Source organism: Desmodus rotundus, chromosome 2 (genome assembly GCF_022682495.2).
Source record: "Desmodus rotundus isolate HL8 chromosome 2, HLdesRot8A.1, whole genome shotgun sequence".
NCBI lineage: Eukaryota > Metazoa > Chordata > Mammalia > Chiroptera > Phyllostomidae > Desmodus > Desmodus rotundus.
The window spans coordinates 7,985,421-8,010,693 of NC_071388.1; the positions used below are offsets into that span (position 1 = coordinate 7,985,421).

The 25,273-nt window shown below is 54.4% G+C and overlaps 1 protein-coding gene across 3 annotated transcripts in view; it reads right to left on the reverse strand.

The window, feature by feature from the left end:
* PRDM15 (PR/SET domain 15) overlaps positions 1–23,122 on the reverse strand; it is a 62,222-nt gene extending 39,100 nt beyond the window's left edge. For 2 of the 3 annotated variants that reach the window (XM_053917355.1, XM_071220539.1), the window contains exons 1-5: positions 23,080–23,117; positions 8,715–8,760; positions 8,078–8,171; positions 6,426–6,579; positions 3,738–3,990 (exon numbers count right to left, since the gene is read on the reverse strand). In XM_053917355.1, coding sequence (XP_053773330.1) covers positions 3,738–3,990; positions 6,426–6,579; positions 8,078–8,171; positions 8,715–8,751 — 538 coding nt within the window. In that variant the 5' untranslated portion in view covers positions 8,752–8,760; positions 23,080–23,117. Of the gene's footprint in view, positions 1–3,737; positions 3,991–6,425; positions 6,580–8,077; positions 8,172–8,714; positions 8,761–23,079 lie in introns of all 3 variants that reach the window. The other variant, XM_024559833.3, reaches the window with a different exon arrangement.
* Positions 23,123–25,273: the final 2,151 nt, after the last annotated feature.

The window sequence follows — 25,273 nt, forward strand, 5'->3', positions numbered from 1 at the left end:
AATGACTGCTGTTCTTGTGGGACCTAAATGTCAGGGAGTGGACCTCCTGGCCCGGCCCGGCTTCTCTGAACTGCGCCTGGCAGCCTGTCCAAGCTGGCCTGGGCCCCAGCCGTCACCACCACGTCACCACTCCTGTCACTGTATAGCCTGTGCTGACACTCGTGGGCCACTCACACAGCAAACTCCCAGGTCCTTAATGAAATCATCCAGAATTGCGACTGCACAGGCTTTCACTATGGGGGGGGGGGGGGCGAGCACAGATCTTTCTGTATCGAAAACGAGCAACAAGGTTGCAAAGAATGGAAGAAAAAGATGTGCACCTTTGCTACAACTGTTTACATGCACTTTCTGAGTCCTTACAAGATTAAAAAAAGAAATGTAAGTGCAATATGAAACTTTTGTTATACTAAGAACAAACAGTGAGCGGAGGGTCAGGAACAAGAGGAATGGGAAGCAGGAGACTGTGATGGGCTGCCCCCTCCCAATCCCCCCCATCTCTGCACAACCCTCTGGGAATCCCCACGTGGAGAGTTTCGGGACATCGGGACGAACAGAGGTCAGAGCCAAACTCCCGTTTCTCACTTACCTTCTCAAACACACGGGCTTCTAAAAGGAAAACCGCCCTTGCCCAGGGAGTCCCAGAAAAGGAAGAGACACGGGTCGGCTGGAAGCTGAACCACGTGAGTCAAGGTTCGGCTCCTGGAACAACGTCACCACCACCGTCACCACCACCGTGAACGCGAGTTCAACCGACCTGAAGCAGGAAACCCCTGAGGCTAGGCCAGCAGGACTAACGAGACTGGGCTGACGACTGTGTCCTCATCAGGGGAAGGGCTTTGTGTCCCCAGAGGTAAGCACTTTTAAGGAAGAAAACAGCCAACAACCAGAAGGCAATGCCTGACGGCCAACACAAGAGCAGCGGGTCCCCCAAACGTGACACGGTGGCCATGAACCAACGCCATAGACACCGCGCCAACCGGGAAAGTGCCTGCACCAGGGGCAAGGAAAAGGTGTGCAGGTCAGTGAGAGCGGGCAGCAAAACGGCACACACGGCAGGGCCCGACCAGGTGAAAACGCACGGCTTTTTAAAGTAGGAAAAGAAACGGCGGAACACAGAGGGCAGAAGGAGCTCGCCGGCCGCCAGGGCGTGGCGTGCGAAGCCCGTCTCTGGGTGAGAGCACGTTCTGCATGTCGACCGTGGTGGGGCTCACACAGCTGCACTCCTCCGTCAGAGCTCGGACCTGCACCCCCTAAGTCGCTGAGTCTTACTGTACGTCAGCCACACGTCACCGGTGCTGCTCTAAAGAATACTAGAACGAGCTTGTCAAAAACACTGAGCCGTTGGGTTAAAATGGTGGTGTTCTGTGTGATTTAAACACGTGCGCACATGCATGCAATGCGTGTGTGTCTCACCTTTTTCATTAGAAAGGCAGTTGTGGGGACCCAATGTGGGCGGCCCACCCTGAGCCCCACAGCCGCCCACTCAGGCCCACGGTGGTGGCCAGTAACTTTCACTACATCCAAAAAGCGCTTGTCATTTGTCCCAAAACAGACAACCATAGACAGTGTGTCCAAAATTTCAGAGTGTCTAAATTCACTGGTCCGGGGGACCACACCTCCCATCCTATGCTGGCTGTCCCATCATTAACAGCATCCCATGTTCTCAGAAGCCTAGAAGAGGGACACGGTCACCCTCGTAATCCTGTCTGACGGTGCTTAGGATGACACGGCACCAGGCTAACTTCATCGAAATCTGTTCTCTCAAAAACCAGCTCCAGGGAAAGAGCTCTCCGGCAGGTAAAAGCAAACGGAACAACTCTAACTCTAGTAAGTGACACCAGCCTTTGCTTTGACCTTGACCTTGAGCATCATGAAGGACATGCTATCATCCAGGACTAAGAGACAAGGTCAGCCTCTAACACCCCAAATCCTGATGTGCAGTCTGGGCTGCTCCCAGGCACACACGGTGTCAGCTGCTTGGGCAGTAAGGCATCAGGGACACGAGAAAACCAGGTCAGAAAGAGCCCGGTGACCTTGGGCAGTGCCTGGTGAGGCCAGCTCGGCATGCTGGGAAGTGCCGCCTGACCCAGTGGGGCACCACAGCGGTGCCTCCCTCAGGGGCCAGGTGCCTGGTTGTAGCAAATCGTAGAGGGTGGTGCAAAGTCATCGGTCTCTCCAAATTCTTTCTGTCCACTTCTCTATCGAAGTAAGAACACCCCGTAAAGCCTAGTCTCCCCAGGAATATCTCTGTGAAGGGGCAGACCCCCACTGCCAAGCTTCCTTTATCTTCCTGCTGCCACCAGACCAGGAGTGGGGGCCGCCTGGTGCCCCCAACGTTTCCCATGGACAATCCCGGGGGCTCCCCACTCCACCAGCCCCCACCCAGCCTGCAGTGGGTTGGAGAGGGACCCCGCACTCAGGTGCACCTAGAAGCTTTAGATAGAGCCCCTGCAGTCGTCAGGAAAGTGTGGTGAGGTCAGGCTGGAGTAGGGCGGGCCCCACCCCCAGTGATTGTTGGCCTTACAAGAAGAGAACACGGACACAGGGAGAGGCCTTGTGAAGCCAAGGCAGGGATCGGAGTGATGTAGCCCCAGGCCAAGGGACGCCAAGGGTTGCCCGCGGCACCGGAACCCAGGAGAGGCCTGGAAAGGGTTCTCCCTCAGAGCCTCCGGAAGGAGCCAGCCCTGCCATCCTCAATCCCGGACTCCTGGCCTCCAGACTGTGGGACAGTGTCGTCCTGTTGTCTGGGCAGCGTCACGGAGTCCTCCCCTCACACAGTGGCGGGTGTGTCACCTGGGCCGCTAGCCAGACCTCAGCCACATGAACACACACACAGGACAGACAGACCTTCCCAATGAGGCGGCTCTCGCCCTGGAGCCGTTTCCTATCACACTGGTTTGTAACAAAAAGGAAACAAGCCATTCGCAGTTGCAGTCCTGCCACGAGGGGGCATAAGGGCGATAATCTTCGTGGCACCAAGAAGCAGGTCCCCCCCACGGCCCCAGTGCAGCTACCACAGGTTAAAGACGTCCAGCGTCAGCCATGTCCCCGGTCTCTCAGGGGTCTGCGGAGAGGACCTGCCCCACCAAGACCCACAGGCAGGAGAGATTTAAACTCAATGGGGCTCCTTCACAAAGTGGTGCCGGGACCCTGCTTCTCCAGACAGGACTGATCTGCTTTTCCAACAGCAACGTCGGGTTTGGGCCAATCGCACATGTGATCTTCATCCGGTCTCTCTCTGGATGCGCGCACACATGCTGGCACACACATGCACGTACCCCACATTCTGGAGGAGGCTGTAAGGGGGACCGCACAGCCCCAGAGCCAGATCCTCCATCTCCTGCACTGTGACCGGGGCAGGCTCCTCACCCTCACGGTGACCGGCTTCCTCTGCCCCAAACCAGAACAGCACCCGACCTCAGAGGACCAGGAGGAGCTGCTGTGTGGGAAACCTGGGGAGCAGGGCCGGACTAGCCGGCTGTGTCCGAGGGCGGGGTTTACTGCAGCAGAGCTGAGAGGCACAACTTCCCACCAGCAAGCGTCTGCCTTAGGGGCAAGCTCTTCTGTTGTCTATCGGCCTGCACACGTACAAGCAGAACAGCAGACCCAGCCACACGGGCTCAAGACCACCCCTTCACTCTCCCCACGCCCAGCCAGCTCGCCAGGCACAGCCCTGCACTGACGCCGGGCCCTGCACGCAGCCCAGGGGCCCCAGCCTGTGCAAGGCCACCACATACCGTGGGCCCCGGAGCAGGCCTGCTTCAGCATGGGCTTGTCCATCTTCTTGGCGTAGAAGGCCGCGTACCACACGCGCAGCTCGGTGCCCGGCGGGATGTCCCGCAAGGTGGTGAAGTACACGTCGCTGCCGTGCTGGTAGGCCGTCAGGTTCTGGTGTGCTGGCTCCGCCGCCGGCCGCACCAGCATCATCCAGTTGCAGTCGTCCTCATTGGAGGTGTCGAAGCACACGGGGTGCCCGTCCTTCTGGAACACCTGTGGGGGATACCCACCAAGGAGGGTCTGGTTACCCACCAGTCTGTATGTCAGCATCTTGGGGGAGGGGGGGGCCCAGGGCGCGGGCCTGAGCAACCAGTCTAGACGGTGCTACCCCGGGGGCCAAATCAGGCTCCATACCCATCCTGCTTAGGGGTTTGCAGTGATCAGGAGGGGCTCAGACAGGTTGGCTGGTCATGGGCCAAAGGGAAGCAGTAGATGGAGTGAAAGACCCAGGTGTCATTGGGAAACCCAAGCTCTCTACACATGGTCCAGGTGGGAACTGAGAGACCTGAGCTCCACATCTGGTCCAGGTGTCGCTGGGACACTTGGGTTCTATGCACAGCTCAGCTGGGGATGGGATGCCTGATTTTGACCTGTGGTCCAGGTGGGTGGCTGGATGGTTCTGCCTGTGGTTCAGGTGGCACCAGGAAACCTGAGGCTCACAACTAGGCCCAGAGTTATCAGGAGACCCAAGTTCAATGTTTGGCTGAGCTGGGCAGGGGGACATCTGAGGTCTCCTCAAGGTCTACTCGTGGACAAACTCTAATCAGTTGTCAAGAGGACAGGAAAGCATCTGAGTTCACGCCTGGTCTAGGGGGTGCCAGGACTCCTGAGTTCTATTCCTGGTCCACGAGTCACTGGATCGTTAGGCTTTACACCTTGTCCAGGTATAAGTGGGACACCTGAGTTCTACATACGACCTCACTGGGAATTAGAATGACCGAGTTCTACTCCTGACCCAGGCGCAAAACGGCCTCCTGAGCTATACACCTGCCCATGGCCCAGTTGGGAATCGGGATGCCTGAGTTGTACTCAAGGTGCAGGTGTCATTGGGATATCTGGGCTCTATTCCTGGTCCAGGTATCATCAATTCTCCTGAGTGCAACGCATGGCCCAGGTGGGAATTAGGATGCCAGGTCATACTCATGGTCCAGATGGGCATCAGGACACCTGGGTTCTCCAGTCTCTATTACAGGTGCTCAGTGACTTTGGTAAAGTCCCCTGTCTTCCTAAGATGCGCCCTCCTCTATAACAGAGCGCTGTTTCTTATGAATTCAGTGCAAGCAGGGAGCAGGGGGAGAAACAAGTATTTTGAAGTTCAAAGTAAGCACACAAGTACAGGGGGTTCTCATCCCCTACTTTCTGATGTAATTGTTACTCCCTCACTGAAGGAGAAAAATCTCTCTCTTCTCCTGAGCTTTTCCAGTAGGGGCTCCCCACTGCTAATGAGCTGGAGGCCCCTGTGAGGAGGGAGCCCTCAGAAACTAGGGATAGGGCAAAGGGGGCCACCAGGTGCCTAGTGACCCCAGGTGCTGTGGGGGCATGCTCCTGGTGGGCCCCCGCCCTCCCTCGAGGGGGCAGAAAGCCACCCCAGGCACACAGGTGCTCGATGCTGAGCCTGGGCCGAAGACAACGCGTGCCAGATGCGGACCCTCAGCACTAAGTCACCAAGAGAAACCAAGATGCACACGAAGGGCAGTTTCAAGGGTCTCAGCCCCCAGAGGCTGTGTACCGTGTGGCCCGGGTCCCATGAAGGCCAGCAGCCTCTCTTCCTTCCTTTCTCTCTGGTAAACAAATCAAGTGCCTTTCCTTTTCCCTCATTTTGCTGAAATCGGCCTTGCAAGTTCCATTTTCCAAGGACTGCCCCAAACCTGAGGTCATTGATTTTGTCTCTGTCCCAAACTGTGGGTCCCTGCTAAGGGTCTCCAAGAAAAGTCCACCTCCGTGGATAACTGCAGCCCGACCAGTGCCCTGCCCTGTTCCTCGTTGTTCCTTCTCAGGCTTGCTCGAGGCCAGAACTACGCAGGGCACAGGGACAGACTATGAACAACACCTGAGTCCCCTGGACTCGTGGGGCTCCCAGGGGCCACAATTTCAGTATTGTAAGCCCTCCCTGCGACTTCTATTTCACTCTTCTCAATTTCACATAAGAGCTGCCCCGTCCCAGCCTGATGGGCTTTTCAAAGCTGCCACACGGTGCCGGGGTCCATCAGGGCCCAAACAAGGCACCTCCCTTTGGAAAGAGCCGGGCAAAGTACATTCGCTCCACACAGGTGTGGCTGTAGCCATGCCAGCGCACTACTGCAAGAAATGACAGGACTGCCCACCCCTACAGCCTGTCAGGTCCTCCTAAGTAGTAACAGAAGTGAGGGCAGCAGCTGGGTCTCCTCGTGCCCACATTTTAAATGCACTCTCTTTAGAGTTTGCAAAGTTGAAAATGACAAAATGCTGCCTTAACTTTGATGCTCCCGTGTCATGAAAAAGCAACCCGAAGAAAGAAAGGGGACGTTCTGCTGGAAAGTAGGCACAACTGCGCTCGTCGGAGCTGCTCCCAGGACATCCCAAAGCCACGCACTCTGGCTGCCGCGCCCGCTCGCGCAGAGGGCGGTCTCGAAGCGCCGGTTCCACAGCGCCGTTGGCACGGCCTTTACCTTCAGCGGAAACGCAGACTCCTTCTCCCATTTGGCGACTCTCCTCGACTCGAAGGGACCAAACTGGGTCCGCTTGACGAGCTGCGTTACAGCAAACACGCCTTCGGCTCCGTCTTCCAGTCGCCTGATCTCCAAGTTGGAAGGAAGGGACGACCTGAAAAAGTAACGAAGTCAGCCCCTGAGCGCCACCGGCTGGAGCCAGGCCTGCACCCAGCACACAGGCAGTGAAGATAAACGAAAAGCTCGTGCTCACCCACCACCCAGGGCACTCAACGGAGGGCCACGTGTTAAAGGACGGTCACAATCCCCACCTGCCTGAGGCAGAGCCAACACACCCACACTCCGGGTGCCGGGTGCGGGGGGCCAACAGGGATGGAGTGGACAGCCCTCGCCCACAGAAGCACACGGTCCCGGAAGGAGGAAGACTACAGGAGCCCCGAGACCAGGCGCCATGGGGAAAGTTCCACAAGAAAGACAGGAAGAGCCGCGGCATTCCAAAGGCCAGAAAAGGGCTTCCAGGGGGGCTGAACTGGCTGGTTCCATGGAGGATGCGGCCTTTTTAAGTAAACCAGGAGAATGCCAAGGATGCGGTGCTGGAGGAGAGGGCACAGGGGCCGGGACTCTAGCACGTGCCAAAGCATCAGCGAGGAACCCGATGACGGATGGTCCCACTGTGGGACTGAGTGTTCCTAGGGAGTTCTGAGGGCAGCAGCAGGCAGCCGCTGAGGGTTTTGGGGGAGAGCTGATCCAATCTCTACTTTAGGCAAAAATATTAATGTCTTTGTTTTGAGAAAGTAAGTCATGGTGGGACAAAGTAAATAAATAAAGAGGCTGGACAACCAGTTGGGAGGCTTCTAGCAACAGCACTGATACGATAACGATTCGTCTCCATGTGCCAGGCACTAGACCACGTGTAATGACACAGTGATTTTACAGGGGGCACTGTTACTCTGCTTGCTTTACAGATGACGCAACTGAGGTGCACAGACAACGCCTCATCCAAGTTCAAGGAGCTGGCACATGGCCGACATGGGCTGTGAACCAGCAGCCACTCAGCCCTTGCTCTGGCCCACCAGGTGACATGGCCCCCACAGGGACACATGGAATGGCAGAGCCGCCGAGCCTCCTGACTAGATCTGCAGGTGCTTATTCAGAAGCTGCTGTGGCTTAGTCTTTCAGCCTGTACTCACTGCAGCCCCTGCCCCGCCCTACCTGGCCCAGCCCACAGTGGGCGTCTGTCAGTTAAGAGGGCAGGACCACATCAGGCCACAGGGAAACTGTGTGAGCAGACCCGCCACTTGGCCGTGGCTCCTCAACCCGTAAACCAGCCCAACCAACGGTTCTTCCACGGTGCCTGTCCGGGCCTCCGCCTGGCTCCTCAGAGCCACGAACCAGATACGAGCCGTCCCCTCTACAGCCTCAGAAACACGCCTGGCTCCTTCTGGAGACGCGTGATGCAGCCCACGGGGGATGGAAGTCACAGATGCCCTGGGAAGCCGAGGACAGCACTCCTCACTGGAGTCTGTCCTCCCCCTTCGGCAGAGTCCTCCCTTCCTGCGGACGTGGAGGCCGCCAGGCCCTCGCTGCAGCCGCCACGCAGACTACCCCGTCGGGCAGGCAGAACTGTAGGAACAGCTGAGGCGGTCACTCACCTGGCCCTGCTCAGCACAAAGGAGTCCTTGACCATGACCACGGGGCCCAGCTCAGGACACTCGGAGTCGTGGTACTGACTGCAGTCTTCACACCCTGCAAACAGATGTCCAGCATCAGGGCGGGATGCCAGATGGACACTGCTCAGCTCCTAGCCCAGGAAGCTCGGACTCCCAGCCCAACAGGGGACTGACACTACCCCCCACATGGACAAAACAGGGCAAACACTGGACGTGCCCCCCAAGGGAAGGCCCAGCTCTGTGGAGCATTTCGAAGCAAGGAGAGTCTTCCCGAGTAACGACAGTAAATGAAAACGCACCCAATGCACGTGTTTACTACGAATCTAACGCATCGTAAACCACTTTCTGTAGCTCTGGGCTACTTTTCTGGATCAACTGCCACCCCTGCGAAGTACCCTTTGCCAGGGATTCTGGGAAAGACGAACTTCTTAAAACTACACCCCTACCACACACTTCTCGTGTAATAAATCGTGTTTCTTAAGGCAAGAAAAATCATTTCAACCGAAAAAGAAACAGCGCTTCTGTACTGGAAAGACACAGTGTGGACCCGAGGACGCGACTTTGCCCCGCCAGCCAGCGCCACGCCCGCCCGCGCTGGAGGACAGGCTCGGCCACTCACAGATGAACATGATCTCCTCGCTGCCGTCCTCCGCCATCGCTGCCACCTGTCAGGACACAAGACAGCGTCGTTAACGACGGGCTTTTTGCCAAAGAACTTCTGAAAGGAAGTTCCTGCGTGCGGCCTCCCGGTGCCTGCGCTTCCCGGCAGCGAGCAGTGGGCCGCCATACGGCAGGATGGGGCTGGGGATCTTGAAATGTCCTCTTGCCTAAAATAATGTTGCTTCTTCATATGCGCAATTGACTTGAGTGCCTTCTAGATTAGGAAGCCTTCGTGAATTCAGACTTTTACCTTTTTATATCAGCCATGCTTCCATTTGTAAAATAAATGTGTCACCATTTCTTAAGAGCCAGTGTTCACATTGTCACTCCCCCCCCAACTGGACTGCGAATTCTTCCCGGACAACCACATCTGGTGCAACCTCTTTTTCTTCAGCTGCCAGCTGGTGCCTGAGACCCAGGGAGCACCTGGTTCTCCTGGGCCGAAAGCAACCAGGACATTGCTGAGGAGGGCCCCCCGCTCACCACAACGCCTCTCAGACCCGGTCACTCCTAGTTCCTAATCGTCCTTTGAGGTACGGCTCAAGAGCCACCTCCACCGCGGGGAGCTGAACTGAGGCCCCCCGCATATCTGCAGGGTGATCTGGACAGGTTAATTCTAGAGCCTGGAAATAAAAAGGCTCACCTCATGCAGTTCTGGGGGAGCAGAAAGGGAGATACACCCAGCATGTGCCGCTCCGTAATGATCCCCCCCACGCCCTCCATCCCCAGAGAGGCCACTCCAGCGTACCCCTCCTGCATCCCACCACTTCTTGTCCCAGCCCGTGATGTGGACACTTTTGGGGAAGGAGTGCAGGATGGTGCTTCCTGAAGGCTACTCCACAAGCCACCCCTCACCCAGGAGCTCGAAGAATGACACACAGGCAACCAAAGTCCAAACGAGAACTCGGATTGGCCGAACACACGTTTGCATCAGTGAAGAAGAGAGGGGGTGGAAGGGCTCGCTGTGGCAGTGAGTTAACATGGAAACAAGGCAGAGAGACGGGAATGCCAATTTGCCCTGAAAGTGACAGACAAATAACCAGGGGGGTATTTTTTCCTGCAGTCCCTACTACAAACCTCCCTTGACCACACCCCGCCTTCTCCCGCCTGGACATGGCTCTCCTGTCCTACCCTTTTCCCACGCTGCACACTGCTCTTCCAGAACATGAGCCCAATCGTGTCGCTTGCCAAACTGAAACTGAAGGGCTTCCCACTGTCCCTGGGACCAAACCCAAACCCACCAGCCTCCTGTGCCTGCCTCCCCCTCGCTGACCCTCTCTGGCCACAGTGGCCTTGGTTTATTTAGCTCCAGCTCCTTTCTGCCTCCAGGCTTCCCCTATGCTGCTCCCTGTGCCCTCAACCTCAGCCCATCTCTATGTCGGGTGGACGCCCACTCGTTCTTCTTGTCTTAGTTTAATTGTCACTTCTCTGGGCAGCACTTTCTGATCCACCTGCCCAAATCAGGGCCCTTGTAACTCTTCCTCCAAGCAGTCCGCAATCTCCCTTCACCACAGTTTTCACGGCTGAGACCACCCACGTGTGTGCGCTTATCTGCTGTCTCTCCCCTCAGTGGGCCTGGGGGCCAAGAGGCAGGGACCAGCTGCACGTGCTCAGCACCTGTGTGGCTGGGCTCTGGGTCCCACCCCCAAGCAGACCAGGCGGGGAGCCCAGGTCCTTCTCCTCTGTGGCCTCCTGGGGGGCGGCTGCACTGGCCTGTCCTTGCTTTCACAGGGCTCCTGCCTCCCCGCCCTTGGACACTAAGATTGGTTACGGGTTTCCAGCTACATATACTTGAAAGAAAGTTTAAACAGAAAATCTCTGCTAGTCAAGAAATCTTGCAAACCAGCAATGCTCCTACAGGCAAGGGCAGCTTTTCAGGAAAGCGCCTGGTGTCCTTGAAACGTTTTATCAGCTCTAATAAGACAACGTCCCTCTCTCACCCAGGCATTCCCAGGACACCCGCTGCCACCACCAGGTTATGCTAACAGATCGCTTTAGCCGGGGTGGCAGGCCAAGTATGAGCCTCTCTTCCCACAGACGCTGCAGGATGAGGGGCCGTCGTGGGCCTGTTGGAAGGACAACAAGGGGGTTGGGGGACAATCCAGATTTGGCCGAACAAATGTGTCCTCATCTTCCACTTCCAAGGAGAAGCTGGCAATACTTCAGCTCCCCACGGAAACACTATGCATTCCAGAAGGGGGGAAATATCTAGAACAATGTGCTTTCCTGTGGTCACCAGGCAGGTTCGAAACAGTGACACATCTGTATGAGGCATGAGAGCGCCGAGCCCGTGTCCCCCTCCCCCCCAGCGATGGCCCAGCACTCCAGGGGCCACAGGGACCACGGTGCCAGAGCCCGGCCCTCGGGCAGGCAGTAAGGGGGCCGGCTCCTCTCTAGGCTGCAAAAGCGCACCATCCAGGACTGAGAATGTAAACACACCCCACGGCTACCCCCAACGTAGCAAACACAGAGCCCTCACCACACTGCTGCAAGTTTTGCACACATTTCTGCAAATGCACAGCGCTTCTGCACCACCACGCAGAGTTCTAAAGCCTGCCGCTCTTTAAGTGCTGGCCTGAGAGGGTCGGGGGAGCAGCCCTTTACCCAGCACCGGTCCCCACACTCAGTCCCCAGGCAAACAGGGCCCTGCAAGGGTCCTAGGGGAGCGGAGGAAGTGCAGGCTCAGCCCACGGCAGCAGAATGTGCCCAGAACGTTTCTCAAGATGATTTAATACGGATGTGACTACTCTTGTCCCTCAAACACACGGAGTCCCACAGTACTGGTCTTGCTGGCCTGGCTGATTTCACGCAGCATAACGTCCTCACAGTTCGCCCACGTTGTAGCAGGGGCCAGAATGTCCCTCCTTTTCAAGGCTGAAGAACACTCCATTGTCTGGATGGGCTCGTTTTGTTTATCCGTTCGTTTGCTGTTGGGACGCCTGGGCTGCTTCCACGTTTCTCCCGTTGTGACCAATTGCTGCCGGGAGCACAAGGGTGCAGATCCCTCCGGAAGGGATGTCAGCACTTGGGGTACATGCACTGGGTTGGCCAAAGAGTCCGTTGAGTTTTTTCAGTAAAATAAAGGACGTGTTTTTCATTTTCACCAAAATTTCATTGATTTGGATGTTTTGAGTATGTTGGCTATCTCCCGCGTGGTAGAACATTGATTGTTCTCAGTTAACGTCTCGATTTGATCACTATCAACTTCAACTGGCCTTCCTGCCCGTGGAGCACCCACCGCCGGGTGAGAGATCTCCAGCACGGAACTTCTCGAACCGCACTTGACACGTTCGCTCAGTCCCAGCACTTTCTCCGCGCACAGCCCAGATCTTCTCTCGAGTCTCAGTTGCGGCTCTACCTTTCTTGAAATAATAAAGCATCATATGCCGAAAATGTTGCTCATTTTCTTTCATCTCCAATATTAAAATGGCTACACAAAAATTTACCAATCTGGTAAGTTTTTTCAAATGCATTCTGATATGACAGCTGTCACAGTGCCATCTAACAAAATAATTTCAAATGAAGTTAAAGACAACCAAGCGCTACAGGAGCCATCGTGTGGAGAAAACCAAGGGATCTTTCGGGCCCACCCAATGCTTAGAATGGGGGTTGCCAGGCACGTGGCAGCTCCACCTGCAGTCCTCTGAGGGACCCCCACGCTGCTTTCCGCAGCGGCTGCACCGTTTTACATTCCCCCATGGCACACAAGGGTTCGCATTTCTCCACACCCCTCCAACACGTGTATTTTCTGATTTTTAAAAAATATAGGAGCCATCCTAATGGATGTGAGGTGGTAAAAGATTATTTTTTAATGTGACCTAAAATACAAAGGCTGGGCTTTAGGAAAAGTAATCAGCTTTGAAACACTGGAAAATAAAAACCTTTATAGTATTAAAACACAGGTAGGTAAAAATAACCCAGAGAAAAAGGCGTTTTCAGGGAGGCCGTCAACGTGAATGTGAAATGAAGATTATCTGGTTGGTCACCCTGGCGGGAAGTGCCTGGACACCCCCGCCCACTTACAGGAGGGAGGGAGACAGATAAAGGAGCGGCAAGCAAGGCTGACGCCCTGGGATCTGTCACTGGCCTGGATGGCTTACCACTGCCTTGTCGGGGTCCAGAGCAGCACTGTGCAAGGGAAACGGAAAGTGAGCCACACATGCAGTATTATTTTGGCTGTTGTTAAGTTTTGAACTATTACAGATTCACAGGAAGTTTCAATTATAACACGGAGAGGTCCCATGTACCTTTCACTCAGTTTTTTCCCAAGGCTTGTATCTTACCTAACTATGTACAGTACCAAGACTCTTATGTAAATGCAGCACTAAGAACTGCAGGCTGTGGAAACCAGGGAACTGACCTTGGCCCAGCACATGGGCACGTAATGCTGTGTCATTTTCTCACAGGCGTAGGTTCATGCACCCATCACCGCAATCAAGACTCAGGACTGTTCCTTCGCTGAGAAGCCCTCGATTGTGGGTCCCCTTTACAGCCACCTCCCGTTCCTCACACCACCCCTTACTCCATCTCTGTAGCTTTTCACTTCAGGAATATCATGTGAATGGAATCATACAGTGTGCGATCTTTGGAGACAAGCTTTTAAAAAAAAAAAAAAAAAAAAACCTCCGCATAATGCCCTGGAGATCCACCAGGTTGCTGCATGTATCGATAGTTCATTCCTCTTTCCTGCTGTATAATATTCCACGGCACAGCCGGACCATTCACTCACTGAAAGGCACTGGGGTTTCTTCCCATTTTTGCCTACAATAAACAAAGCTGCTATAAAAACTTCGCTTTGGCTTTTCCTGAGGATGTAAGTAGTCAACCCTCTGGGATAAATGCCCACGAGTGCAATCTCTGGGCCGCCGCGTGTTCAGTGGACACTGGGAAAATGGAAGGCGGCAGGAAAAGAGGAAGACCACGCACGAGATGAAGTGACTCCGTAACAGCAGCCACAGGCATGAGCCTTCGGGAACTGGTGAAGACTGCACACTGTGGGTGTCGGGCTGGGCTGGTGACGTAGCAGAGACCCAGCTTCTCCCCTCGAGCCAGCATGGGGCTCACAACCGTTACTGCGGCCATTCTCAGATGTGCAGTGGCTCTCGCTGGGGTTTTTGTTTGCATTTCCTTCCCTAACGACTGATGAGATTGAGCATCTTTTCACGTGCTTATTTGCCCGTTGTAAATCCTCTTCAGTAAAATGTCCCCTCCTGTCTTTTGCCCATGTTCTAGTTGGACTGTCTGGCTTTTGGACTGCTGAGATTTGAAAGTTCCTTATATCCAGATCCTTCGTCAAAGGGGCTGTTTGCAGATATCGTCTCCCTGCTCACAGCCCGTCTTTTCATCCTCTTCACAAGGCCTCTGCAGAACAAAGGCTCTTGATCTGGGGGAATCCAACCCATCAGTCTTTCCTTTAATGGATCGCGGTGTTGGCACCGTGTCTAAGACCTCTGCACTAGGCCCTAAGCCCCAAAGATGTTCTCCTACACTTCTTGGAAAAGACTTACAGTTTCACATTTTACATTAAGTCTAGTTTCCCACTGGAGTTAATTTTTATGTATGAGGTTGTGGTCCAAGTTCATTTTTGTGCTTATAGCTGTCCAGCTGCGTCAGCACCATTAAATTGCTTTTGCACCTACATCCAAAACCAGTCGGCCACGTTTGTGCGGGTCTATTTCTGGGCTCTCGCTTCTGTCCTATTGATTTCCGTGTCCCTCCGTCCTCCAACACCACACTGGGCAGAGGTCGCTCAGTACCATCTCGATGTCCATCATCGCTTTATAGTAAACCCTGCAATTGGGCAGACCGGTTCTCCTGCGTCCTTCTACTTCAAAGTTCTCTCAGCCATCCTAGTTCCTTCGTCCTTCCACATAAACTGTAGGACAATCTCGTCTATATTGGCAAAAATCCTTGCCAGGATTCACATACGTAAGTTTGGTTACATTTTATTTAACAGAAAATATCCCCAATACTATCATTTCACCATGTAATTCATATTAAAAGTCATTCACAACTTTTTCCATATGACGTCTTGGAAATCCAGCCTGTATCTGAACTGTGAGCCCATCCCAATCTGGACCAGCCACATCACCAGCACTGGGCAGCCAGTGCTGGTCTAGAGGCACAGAACACTTTTTTAAGCAAGCAGGACGTTTCCCGAAGGACACGCCCTCATGACAACATTAGAGGCATCAAGGAAAAAATCGTGAAAGGAAAAAAGCTGACAAAAAACAAGCGATTTTCACTAACATGCTGCAAAACTGTCCCGAAAGGTGCTCTGTGGGGGCCCAGGTGCGGGCAGCAGGTGGGCAGAGAGCAGTTCTGTGACCAGCAAGTCTGTGGCATGTTGCAATCTCGATTCTGGAGTCTTGACACAGAAGGGCACACAGTTAAGGCCCTGAGAGGTCCCACAATAAAACCTGTGGGAATGCGTGCGGTTCCTGAACTAACCCGGACCGGAAACCCCCTGCAGCCAACGATGCACATGCTAGAACCACAGCCCGGGGCACAGGGTGGTCAGTATGACGGAAGGGGCTGGAGCTGTTGTGACAGGACAGCAGCAGGAACCAGGGAGGCAGCCTGGCCCTGCCATTTCCTGGATGGGAGGCCTCGAGTTGGTTTGCCCTCCGTGGGCCTCAGTTTCCTCGTCTGTGCAAGGAGAGGGTGAGAATATCTACTGAGCCCCTTCCCAGCCGGCAGAGGTGCACACCACTTCCCATTCCAGTTCGCTGTTAGGACCTCCTGCAATGGTGGCTCTCGAAGATTGCCATCCCACAATCCTCTACCCGGCATCACTACTGTGCTATGGATGTGTTTGTCAAAAGCCAGCTTTCCTGTTATGAAGAAGTGGCATACTCAGCAATCACTCCTCAAGGCGTATTAACCGAGAAGGTTCAGACTCATGCATCTGGCACTGACAATTCTGTAAACTGGCTGGGACCTCCCTTTCTTTCTAATCTTACTTCACATGATACGTGACGCACTGCTGCAGCCAAAGAAAGTGACTCCCCTGCCCCAACAGCTTCCACTTCTGGATTTTCTCTGATCCCCCATCACACCCCCTCCACCCACCTGCACCACTGCCTCTGTCTCGTTAGGGTCCTTTCTCCCTCTCTGTCTCAGTCTGTCTGTGGTCGCAAGGGCCATTGGTAAAACCCCGGGCTGCCGCTGGTTGGCCCACATCCTTTCTCACTGCCACAGTGAGGCCGCCACGAGAGCAGCATCGGAGTCCAACACAGCCGGGCCCAGCCCCAGGCTTGGCGACTGTATCTAGAACATTCATCACTGTATCTAGAACATTCATCACCTTGGAGACTACTTTCCCAGAGCCACTTCACCTGCCCCACCGGCTCCCAGTCTGGGATCCGCAGGCTGATGGAGGGTCGCGACAGTGGGTGGGGGAAGCCCAGACCAGTGGGTCTCTGCCGTGACCACAGACAGCCCGCCTGCAGCTGCCTAACTTCAGACCTGGGAATCGGGGACAGCAGGGGCACTGGAGTGTGTGACACATACCCAAATGGCCTACATGGTCAAAGCCAGCCCCCAGGCCAACTCAAGCCACCTCTCAGGGCAAGGCTCTTCAGTATGGCAGAGGGGCGGGTGTCTCACCTCCACTGCTTGCTTTTGTTCCAATATCAGATCATTTTTACTCTAATGTGAACAACTGTAAAGCACATGCAGAAGCCAAAAAGCTCCCCTTCTGCCTCCCTGCTTGCTGATCCCACTCCCAGGTCGGCCACTCTCAAGTCCTTGGGTTCTTCTGCTAAATCCACTTCCACATCTTGAAACAGCAGGCTTCTACGGGGATCCCCAGAAGTCTCAGCCTCGGGGGTTGCAGTTTTAGTTCTTATTATGGTACACGAATGGTGAGCTTCTCACACGCTCTCCCCTCCCGTCACTCCCCATGTAGGTCTGGTTAAACCAGAGTGTGTAGTGTGGTGGCTCTGAAGGTGTTACCAGGGCATGATAAGCTGCTCTGCAGTAAACGCTGAAGTCCATCACCAACACATTTCTTTTCTAGGGGCCACCGAGCTAACATTTTATTTGCTGCGGCAGTGTCGGTTTTACCTGGTTTCACGTGTACGTTAGCGTCGTCGTGATTTGTACAGGTCTCGTGTTGCTGTGTGTGTGGCGGTCTTGTTGGGTGCAGATTTTGCCGTGTGCTGTTTCTGCTCTTTGTGGGGAGGTTTGGTCGTTCTGCGTAGGCCTTCCTGTGCTGTGTGTAGGTTTCGTGCGGCTGTGTGCGGATTTGTCGTGTGCTATTTGTTGTTTGTGCGTGGGTTTATTGTGTTGTTTTTGTGTAAGTCTTGTGTTGTGTGTGTGTGGATTTTGTTGTGCTGCTTTTTCGGGCTGTGTGGAGGTTACGTTGTGTGTGTGTGTGTGGAGTCTGGTGGCAGTGGCAGCAGGGCGGTGGGCAGGGTACCCACAGCTGCATCCTTGCCCATCCTGCAAGAGCGCCTCCTATGGTTTGTTTTTCACAGCGTCCGGCCAATGGTGGACCAGGGGTGCATGGAGCCCATCCTTCCTGTCCTGGCTGCCCGTCAGGTCTGACGCCGGCCGGGTGCTGGGCCTTCCCTTCACCATCACCTGGATTTGTCCATTCTCTTGGTATATCTGGAGCTCCTGTTCCCTGAGGCCTCCTGCTTCCATTTTCTTGGCTTAGTCCTTCAGTCTGGGCAGCACATGTGCCTGTAGTTTCCTCAGAATAGGACCTAGGAGGTACATCTTCTGAGAGGGCTTACCATATCTGCAAATGTCTTTATTGTAATCCCACGTGACAGCTGGTTTGCCTGGGCACGGGGTCATTTTCACACAGAACACAGAAAGCAGCACTCCATCGCCCTCTGCCTTCCAGTGTCACGGCTGACGAGTCTGGTGTCTTTCTGGCCAGCAAGTATGTGACTTTTGTATGTGACTCCTGACCTCTGGATCTTTTAGAATTTTTGTTTTAGCTGCAGGGACCTCAAGTTTCATGGCCTGCCTCGATGCTGGGTACTGGCTGGCCCTTTCATCCCGGCGCTTGGGTCCTTCATCCCGAAAATCTTCTCGCGTGATTCCTTTTACAATTCCTTCTGTTCTCTCTTTCTTAACCTCTTAGTTTCATCAAGGACGACATCTGTATTTCTGATTTTCATGTCTGGTTCTTTAAGAGGGATTTCTCAGCAAAGAGGTGAGACAGGTCTTCACTCTGTCATCTTAAGAATAGAAACTCGGGTAGCATTAGCGTTTTTACGTTGGTTAGAGCTTTAACGGGCAGTCATCTTTTTCCTTAACAAAAAAAGAGGTACGTGAGCACTGAGCCCTGGTGTGACAGACAAGAAGGTTTAAAACCAGGCCCACTGGGGCCTTTGGAAGGCCCTCGTGCACCCTCAGCACAAGGTTGGAGAGCACCGTAGAGAGAATGAGTCACGTCAGAGAGCCAGGTCCAGAGCAGGCAGGTGTGCTGGGGGAGAGGGACCAAGAGGGACATCAGGGAGCCAGACAACAGGATCAGTCAACAGTGCTGAAGCGGCCTGGTCAGACTGGGATTTCTCTAACTCTCTTGACTAAAAAGGTGCTAAAATTACTTCATGGTTTTGGTCACAACAAAAACCAAATTTACTGTAACTAATTAGCATCCATTTCTTGGAAACTTACAACAGGCCAAAGGCCTTGAGAGTTAGTTACTAAACACTCGGAACACTCCTTCTCAAAGGCAGACTCTTTGTCTGTCAGGCACAGTCCCCTCTCCCCAGAGAGCAAGCAAGAAGTGACCGGCCTCTTGCAGGAAGCATGGCTGAAGGGCACTCTACTTCTAATGAGTTTGCTGCCAGCGGCCCCACGGGCAGAAGGCCAGTTGATGAGGGTGTTCTGACAACTCCCGCGGCATATCAGCGCTTGCAGCTATAAGGTGGACACGCAGACTGCACTGGGCGCGGACAAGTCACACGGAGCCAGAAACACAGGGCGCCTCTCAGGTGAGGAGGGAAGGTGTCATCTCTGGGAAACCCGAGTTTCAATTTCATGGAAGTTTGTGGAAATAGGACACCATGGGCTCTGAAGGACTCGAGGGGAAGATTTGGAGTTGGGCTTCCTCAGATCTTACTAGGGCCCCCACAATGACCGTGAGCTGCCTGCCCAGCCTGTCCAAGGGCTCCTCTCCACCCTAAATCATCCAGGACTAGCCTCTACACCCCCTTCTTCTTATTTCCTCCTCCGGAAACTCTCCCTCTGCCCAACTCCCATCTGCTCTTTAAGACCTCATTCGAATGGCCCTCTTCCCGGAAGCCCTCTTGGCCACATTTGCCACACACCCTCCGGGCACTCCACACTCACCTTTCCCAAGGAGGCCCACCCTTGTTATCACACACCCCTCGCTGCAGCAGCGAGTCACGCCCCCTGGATTATGCATACCAGCTTCCAACAGCACCCACCATCCCTTCCCCCTCCACTCTACTGCCCCACTTATGTTTTCTCCAGTTGTAAAAATCCCGCGAAGGGCTTCCTCACCTTCCATTCTCTCTTCAATGGGAAAACTTGCCCCCACCATTTCACCTGGCCATCCATCCCTCCATCAGCTCCGGTCCCTGGGCAGCATTCCACAGGGGGCCCTCACACTCCCTTTGGAAAACCTTTCTTCTGTGGTCTCCAGTGTTTCTTTCCATCCTGCTGGATGCTCCTTCCTAAGTCCCTCTTTGTTCCCATCTCCTGTCCAAAGCCACCGTAGCAGGTAAACCAAGCTGGCCCCTTGGTCCTCTCTCCCTCTGCACCCAGCACTTACTCCCATTACCTCCTAAGCCCGTGGTCCACTCCAGATTGGCCCTCCCAAGACCCCAGACTCCGCCTGATGCCTTGTTCCAGGCACCAGCAAGTATTTTGCTAATATTCCTGCAAAAGTGTTTTACCAGATGCTATTCTCTGCAATTGAGCTGACAGCGTAAACTGGCATCCCTGGCTTAAACAGCTGCAAGAGACATAAATTTCCAGTATATTATAAATACTGACTTCTTAAAATAAGAGTGTTATGTCACTCTTCTAAGCGTGTCCGCTAGACTCTAAGGGGTGCTGCCCACTGCCACCTATTTACGAAGCACACGAACGAGCTCCTCTTCGGCTGCCAGGAAGTTCATGGCACCTCCTTCTCTCGCGTCTCCTAGCCCCATCACTGCAGTCGCTAAACCCAGTGTTACATATTCGTGCCCGAAACAGCTCTATCGATCATACTGCAGATGTGCACAGAAACCAATTAGTCCGGACTGTCTATGGCCACAATGGTGTGCTAATTTCTTCCGGACTGAGTTGTCGCTGCCATCATTGAGACCCCACCAATCAGAACAGAAATGCAGCGCCTGCTTCGGTAAGTGGTCACTAACACAGGGCCGTGGTGTCACTGACTGAGGCAGGCAGGGCTTTCCCCACAACCGGTTCACAGATCGTGGGCAAACGTTCTGCTGGGCCCCGGTCTTCGTTTTTACACGTGTGGGTGCAGGAAACCTCGTCCCGTAGACACGCAGATGGGACATGAAGAGCTTGGTTATGACCACGTGCCCACAGCCACTTAACCATGACCACTGTCAATGCCAATGGGTCCCCACTTCCTCTGTCAGCAGGAGAGCCCCTTCCACCTGCTGAAAGTCTGGTCTTATCCACAGTGGGCGCACTGCCCAGACACCCACACATCTGTGGGCACCCTGAGGTTCCCACAGCCCAGGGCCACGGCCCACACCAAGACTGGGGGCTGCGGGTCGCTGTCTCCCGGACAGTATGAGGGACCCTTTCTCCAGAAGGCGAGGGGCCTGGACCCTGGGCCCTGGGCAAAGGTTTATTCCACCCCAGTGGGGCAGTCGGAAGATGCTGCTCCTCTGCAGGGCCCTGAATCTCCCTGGTCACATCCCACCAAGGTACACCTGCCATCTTCACCTTAGTAAATGGCACCTCCTGTCACCTCCCGCACATTCCCCATCTAAACCAGCAGTAATGTCTGCCTTGATCCAGAAATATACATTGTCCTCATTTCCCCTCTGCCTCTCCCCATTTCTAGTGGAATCTTTGGAGCCTGTATTTCCCACGTGTCAGCCACGAGGTCATCAAAGAAAAGACACAGATTCTGTCCCTTCCCTGCCCAAAGCCCCCAGTGGTGTCCACTTGGCACTCAGGACAGCCTGTGCTGCCCTCCTGTGCTTTCTCCCCTGGGCCACACTGGCCTTTCTCATCCTTGGGCACACAAAGCTTGTTTCCACCCCAGGGCCTTTGCACTCGCCATTCGTCTGCTAGTGACACCCTTACCCCAGATCTCCACTGAGCGCCCCTAGCACTGGTCTCCAGCTCAGACAGACCTTTCCGGTCCCAACTGCCCAGGTGTACCCACCCCTACCTGTACCACGGCCTCCACTGGCTGGCCTTCCTGCCTCTCCATGCTCTACCCACCCTCGACCTGCCACAGCCTTATTGTTCGTCGTCTTATCTTCCTCCCTCCAGACCAGTGGTCCGCCAGGCAGGATACTTCTCTTGTTCTCCATAGTGCCAGGCACACAGCAGTTGCCCAGGGAATAAATACTTGTTGAATGAATGGCCAAACGAATGAACGCACACATTCAGGAACCAGGAGGTGAACTAGACAGGGATCGCCCACACTTTACAAATGTCAAAAGAAAGAAGAAGCTGAGAAAGCATTTAAGTGGCTGCTTACAATCTTAAGCTCTGAAATCATGTGTCAAAAAGAGTTGTCTTAAATCTCCCTTCAATCTGCAAAGTGGCAGAGTGGTCTTCTCCTGGCCTTCTAGGCAGACGTTATCAAAAGAACAATACAAGGGTATGTCCTAAGGAAACAGAGTCCTTTCTCAAATACAATTGCTCCAAGAATAGCTATTAACCCCTATTGGTGTTCATTTATTTGTCTGCCAAAAAAAAAAAAATAACAGGATGTCCCTTCTGCTTCCAGGAGCAAACATACTATAGGCCTCGTTGGCAATGTTTCTGCACAAGTATGAATCAAAGCTGTTGGGGGTAACGGACAAATTTTACTGCGTTTCCCTTTCAAAATCCAAACTGTAGTTCTCCTATTTCTTAACCATTCACCACAAGGCAGTGATGTCAAGGAAATGCAGAGGAGCCGAGTGGAGCAGTGAAAATGTGGAGAATGTGGAAATGTCCAGGTTTTGAAACAAAATATGGTGTGGTGTGTGTGAATGGGGGGGAAGGATCTCACTTATAAAAACAAAGTGTCTGCATTGGTACACTCTCCAGAGAGAGTTCTCATTCTTGCCTTTTAAGGTTTATCACAAAACCAGTTGCTCATTTACTTTTCATCCTTAAAAACACCCTCAGGAACCACTCTGGGCTCTCTGGACTCATCGGGTGAGTCGGACTGTCTGAGAGAGGCTTAAGCGAATGTAGTTTTTGTGCCCGGGCATCTTCACGAGGGGTCCACCTGCCGTTGGTCACACACTTGTTTCTACCATTTTAATCTGCCCTCGAGGGGAGAGGAAAGTAGGCAATTTCCGAGCATTCGTGGAAAAAACCCTCATCCACTCCATTAAGGGCTTAATAAAGGTAAACACATAATAACTGTAACTATCAGGGAGACCTGTATTTCCATAATGAGTTTTCACTTCTAAAGCTGACCTCACCGAGAATACCTGTCCCTCTCATCAGAGGCCACATGGCCAGCTCCTCCACCTGTCTGCGCCAGGGCGCGCCCTTCCCAGCCCAGCCACCCACTCGAAGGCGGGCACATGTCACCTGCTCACGGATTTGACTACCTTCCCTCTCCACCCTGGGGTTTACAGAAATAGGATGCAGAGTGCCCTTGGGGGGCCTGGGCAGCCCCATCGCCCAGGCTCCTGCTTCTCTAACCGCGGTGACAGAGGTCCAGGGGCCCTCTCGCGCGCCCCGGGGGCTGTGCCCCGGTAAGGAGAGAGTGACACCCCGGGGGGGCCATCGGCGACCAAAGCACCGGAGGCGGGGACGGCGGGCCGGGGGCGGAGGAGCCCCCAGAACCGCGCCCGCGGGCCGCGCTGGCCGGGGACGGTGGTCGCCGGCTGGTGGGCGGCGGGCGGCGGGCCCCAAGCGCCCCGGCGGCGGGGCGGGCGGCGGGCGGCACTCAGGGCGATCCCGGAGCGGCTCCGGGAAATCCAGCCGGGTTTTGACTCTGATCGCCCACGGTGCCCACAGCCGGCGAATGTAACAAAGAACAGTCGGCATGGCGGATGGACCGGGGCGGCGGCGGCAGCAGGCCGAGCGGGGCTGGGGCGGCGGACGGACGGGCGCGCGGAGGAAGCGAGCGCGGGCCGGGCGGTGGCGGCGCGCGCGGGGACGACCGGCGGGCGCGGGGCCCCGGGCTTTACCTGCCTTTGGAATGTGCAGAGCGGGATCGGATCCGGACTCCGGGTTGCGATCCGCTCCGGAAACTGCGCAGCACCGGAAGCCGGGGGGCGGTGGCGGGGCATTGTGGGAGTTGTAGTTCGCTGCGGGGCGAGGGTGGCGTGGCCCAGGAGCGGGTGGCGTGGGAGCCGGCGGCCTGGTTGTGGTAGCTTCGATTGGGAGTGGGCAGTATGGATGGAGCGGCGGGCAGTGTGGTCCGAGAGCAGGCGGCGTGGACTGGGGAGCAGGGGACGCGGGGTGAGCGGGCCGCGTGGATCTGGAGCGGCCGGGAGAGGAGGGCCGCGTTGCAACTGCCCTGTCCCATGCGCTACCGGTTACGGAGTGGCTGGGCCGGGCCCCGCGACCCCGACTGAGACGTGCGCGGACGACTCGCACAGCCCTCCTTACCCTTGCGGTGGCTACCTCGAGTCTTGACTTCCTTGGGGGTTAGGTGGGAGAAAGGGTCGAATTTTTCTTTAAACCGGGCCTGGGGTGTGCTGCCCAATCATAACTTCGGAATGTAGCCGATGGACTGCTGCGCGTCTTGGCCATCTTTCTAGTCCATCGGTAAACACAGCGCTTGCTCTGCCCCCAACAAGCTCTTGAAGTATTAGATGCCCAGCAGTTGGCTGGCGAGTGGCAGAGCCAGGCCCTTGAATCCTGGTAGCTCGGGCTGCTAAGTGGGCAGTCCCAGAAACGCACCTCTGCCCCAGGGCAGAGGAAGGTTCAGGCCAGACCACTCCCTGGCACCGAGTGTTTCTTCCCCGCTTTTCCCTTTATAAGCTTGAGGGCTTGTGCTGCCTCTTGACCCCATCCATCCAATGGAGCTCGGGAACAAAATATCAAATGGAAGGGACTAGAGGGTCTTTTAACCTAGTCCTGGCCTTTTAGCGCCAGAGAAGTAAACTGTCTTGTTCACGTCTGCCTGGCCAAACTCGCCATTAATAATGTCAGAGAGAGGCGATGAACTGGGGGGACGTTATTTGAAATTGACATGGACAAGGATTCATTTGCCTGGTACATGTAAAGCTCTTACGAGTCAATTTTTTTTTAAAGTATAAATAATCCAACAGAAAAAAAACAGTCTATGGACAGTTCACAATAAAATACCAGGGCACTTAAGGTTATGAGAAGCTGTTCAAATACTGTAATAAGAGAAAAAGTAAAGTGCAGTGATCATTTTTATGTTACATTAGCAAGGATTTTTAAAAGTATAATAGCATTGTTTTAAAGAGACCATCGAAAACCAGCTATCTCATCCTTTTCTGGTGGGAGAATAAATTGGTGTAAAGGGGTTTTTTATCCCACCGCCAGGTTCACTTGTGTGAGTTGGTACATGTGTAAGGTTAGTCCTAAGTCCCTATCAGAAAGGCGCATCCACAGGTGGAAGGCTGACCGCTAGAGGGGGAGGAGTGGGGCCGTGTGGAGTGCCCTGCTGCTAGGGACTCCTTTCTCTGCCCTCCCTGATACCCTGCAGTGACTTCTCAGCCATCTGGACCCCAGCCTCCCAGACCCGTCTTGTTCCTCTCACCTCTGTGGGGCTCACACTAGCCGAACCTGCCTCTGCTCTGCAGACATGGTCTCAGAGTCCTTTGTACCCACTCCTTCCGTCTTGGAACACTTTCCCAGGTTTCCCCGGTCTTTGCACAAATGCTACCCAACCTCGCTTAAGGGCACAAACTGACCACTATTGCTAATGTGCACCCCTCCCCCTGCCCACACACCCTTTTGGTGGCATTACAATTCCCGCATGCCCAGACGGCTGGTTCTCTGGGCCTCTGCGTACTACCCAGGTACCGGCACACAAAAGCAAAACAGGTCATTCGCAGAAAAAGTGACAGGTCGCACAGGGCTGGAAAAGTGGATGAGCTCAACCCACATAAAGGCATTTCTTACAGCCATACGGGGGCATGGAGCTGGGGCTTGCAATGTAATCATCGTCTCCTCAAAAGGGTTCTCCGCGAGTTCAGTGTATTCCTCTGTGAAGGCTGGAAATGGTGTCTTTTAAGACATATTGATATCCAAAACTTTTAAGGTAAAAAACTTTGTTGCTTAAAGTTTTGAATTTTCAGCGATTACAGCTGATGCAATGAATGTACAATCTTTGAGCCCCGGGCAGAATAAAAAGAAAAGCCATCTACAAAGGATGTTATTGGAGAAATTTGAATGTGGACTCGA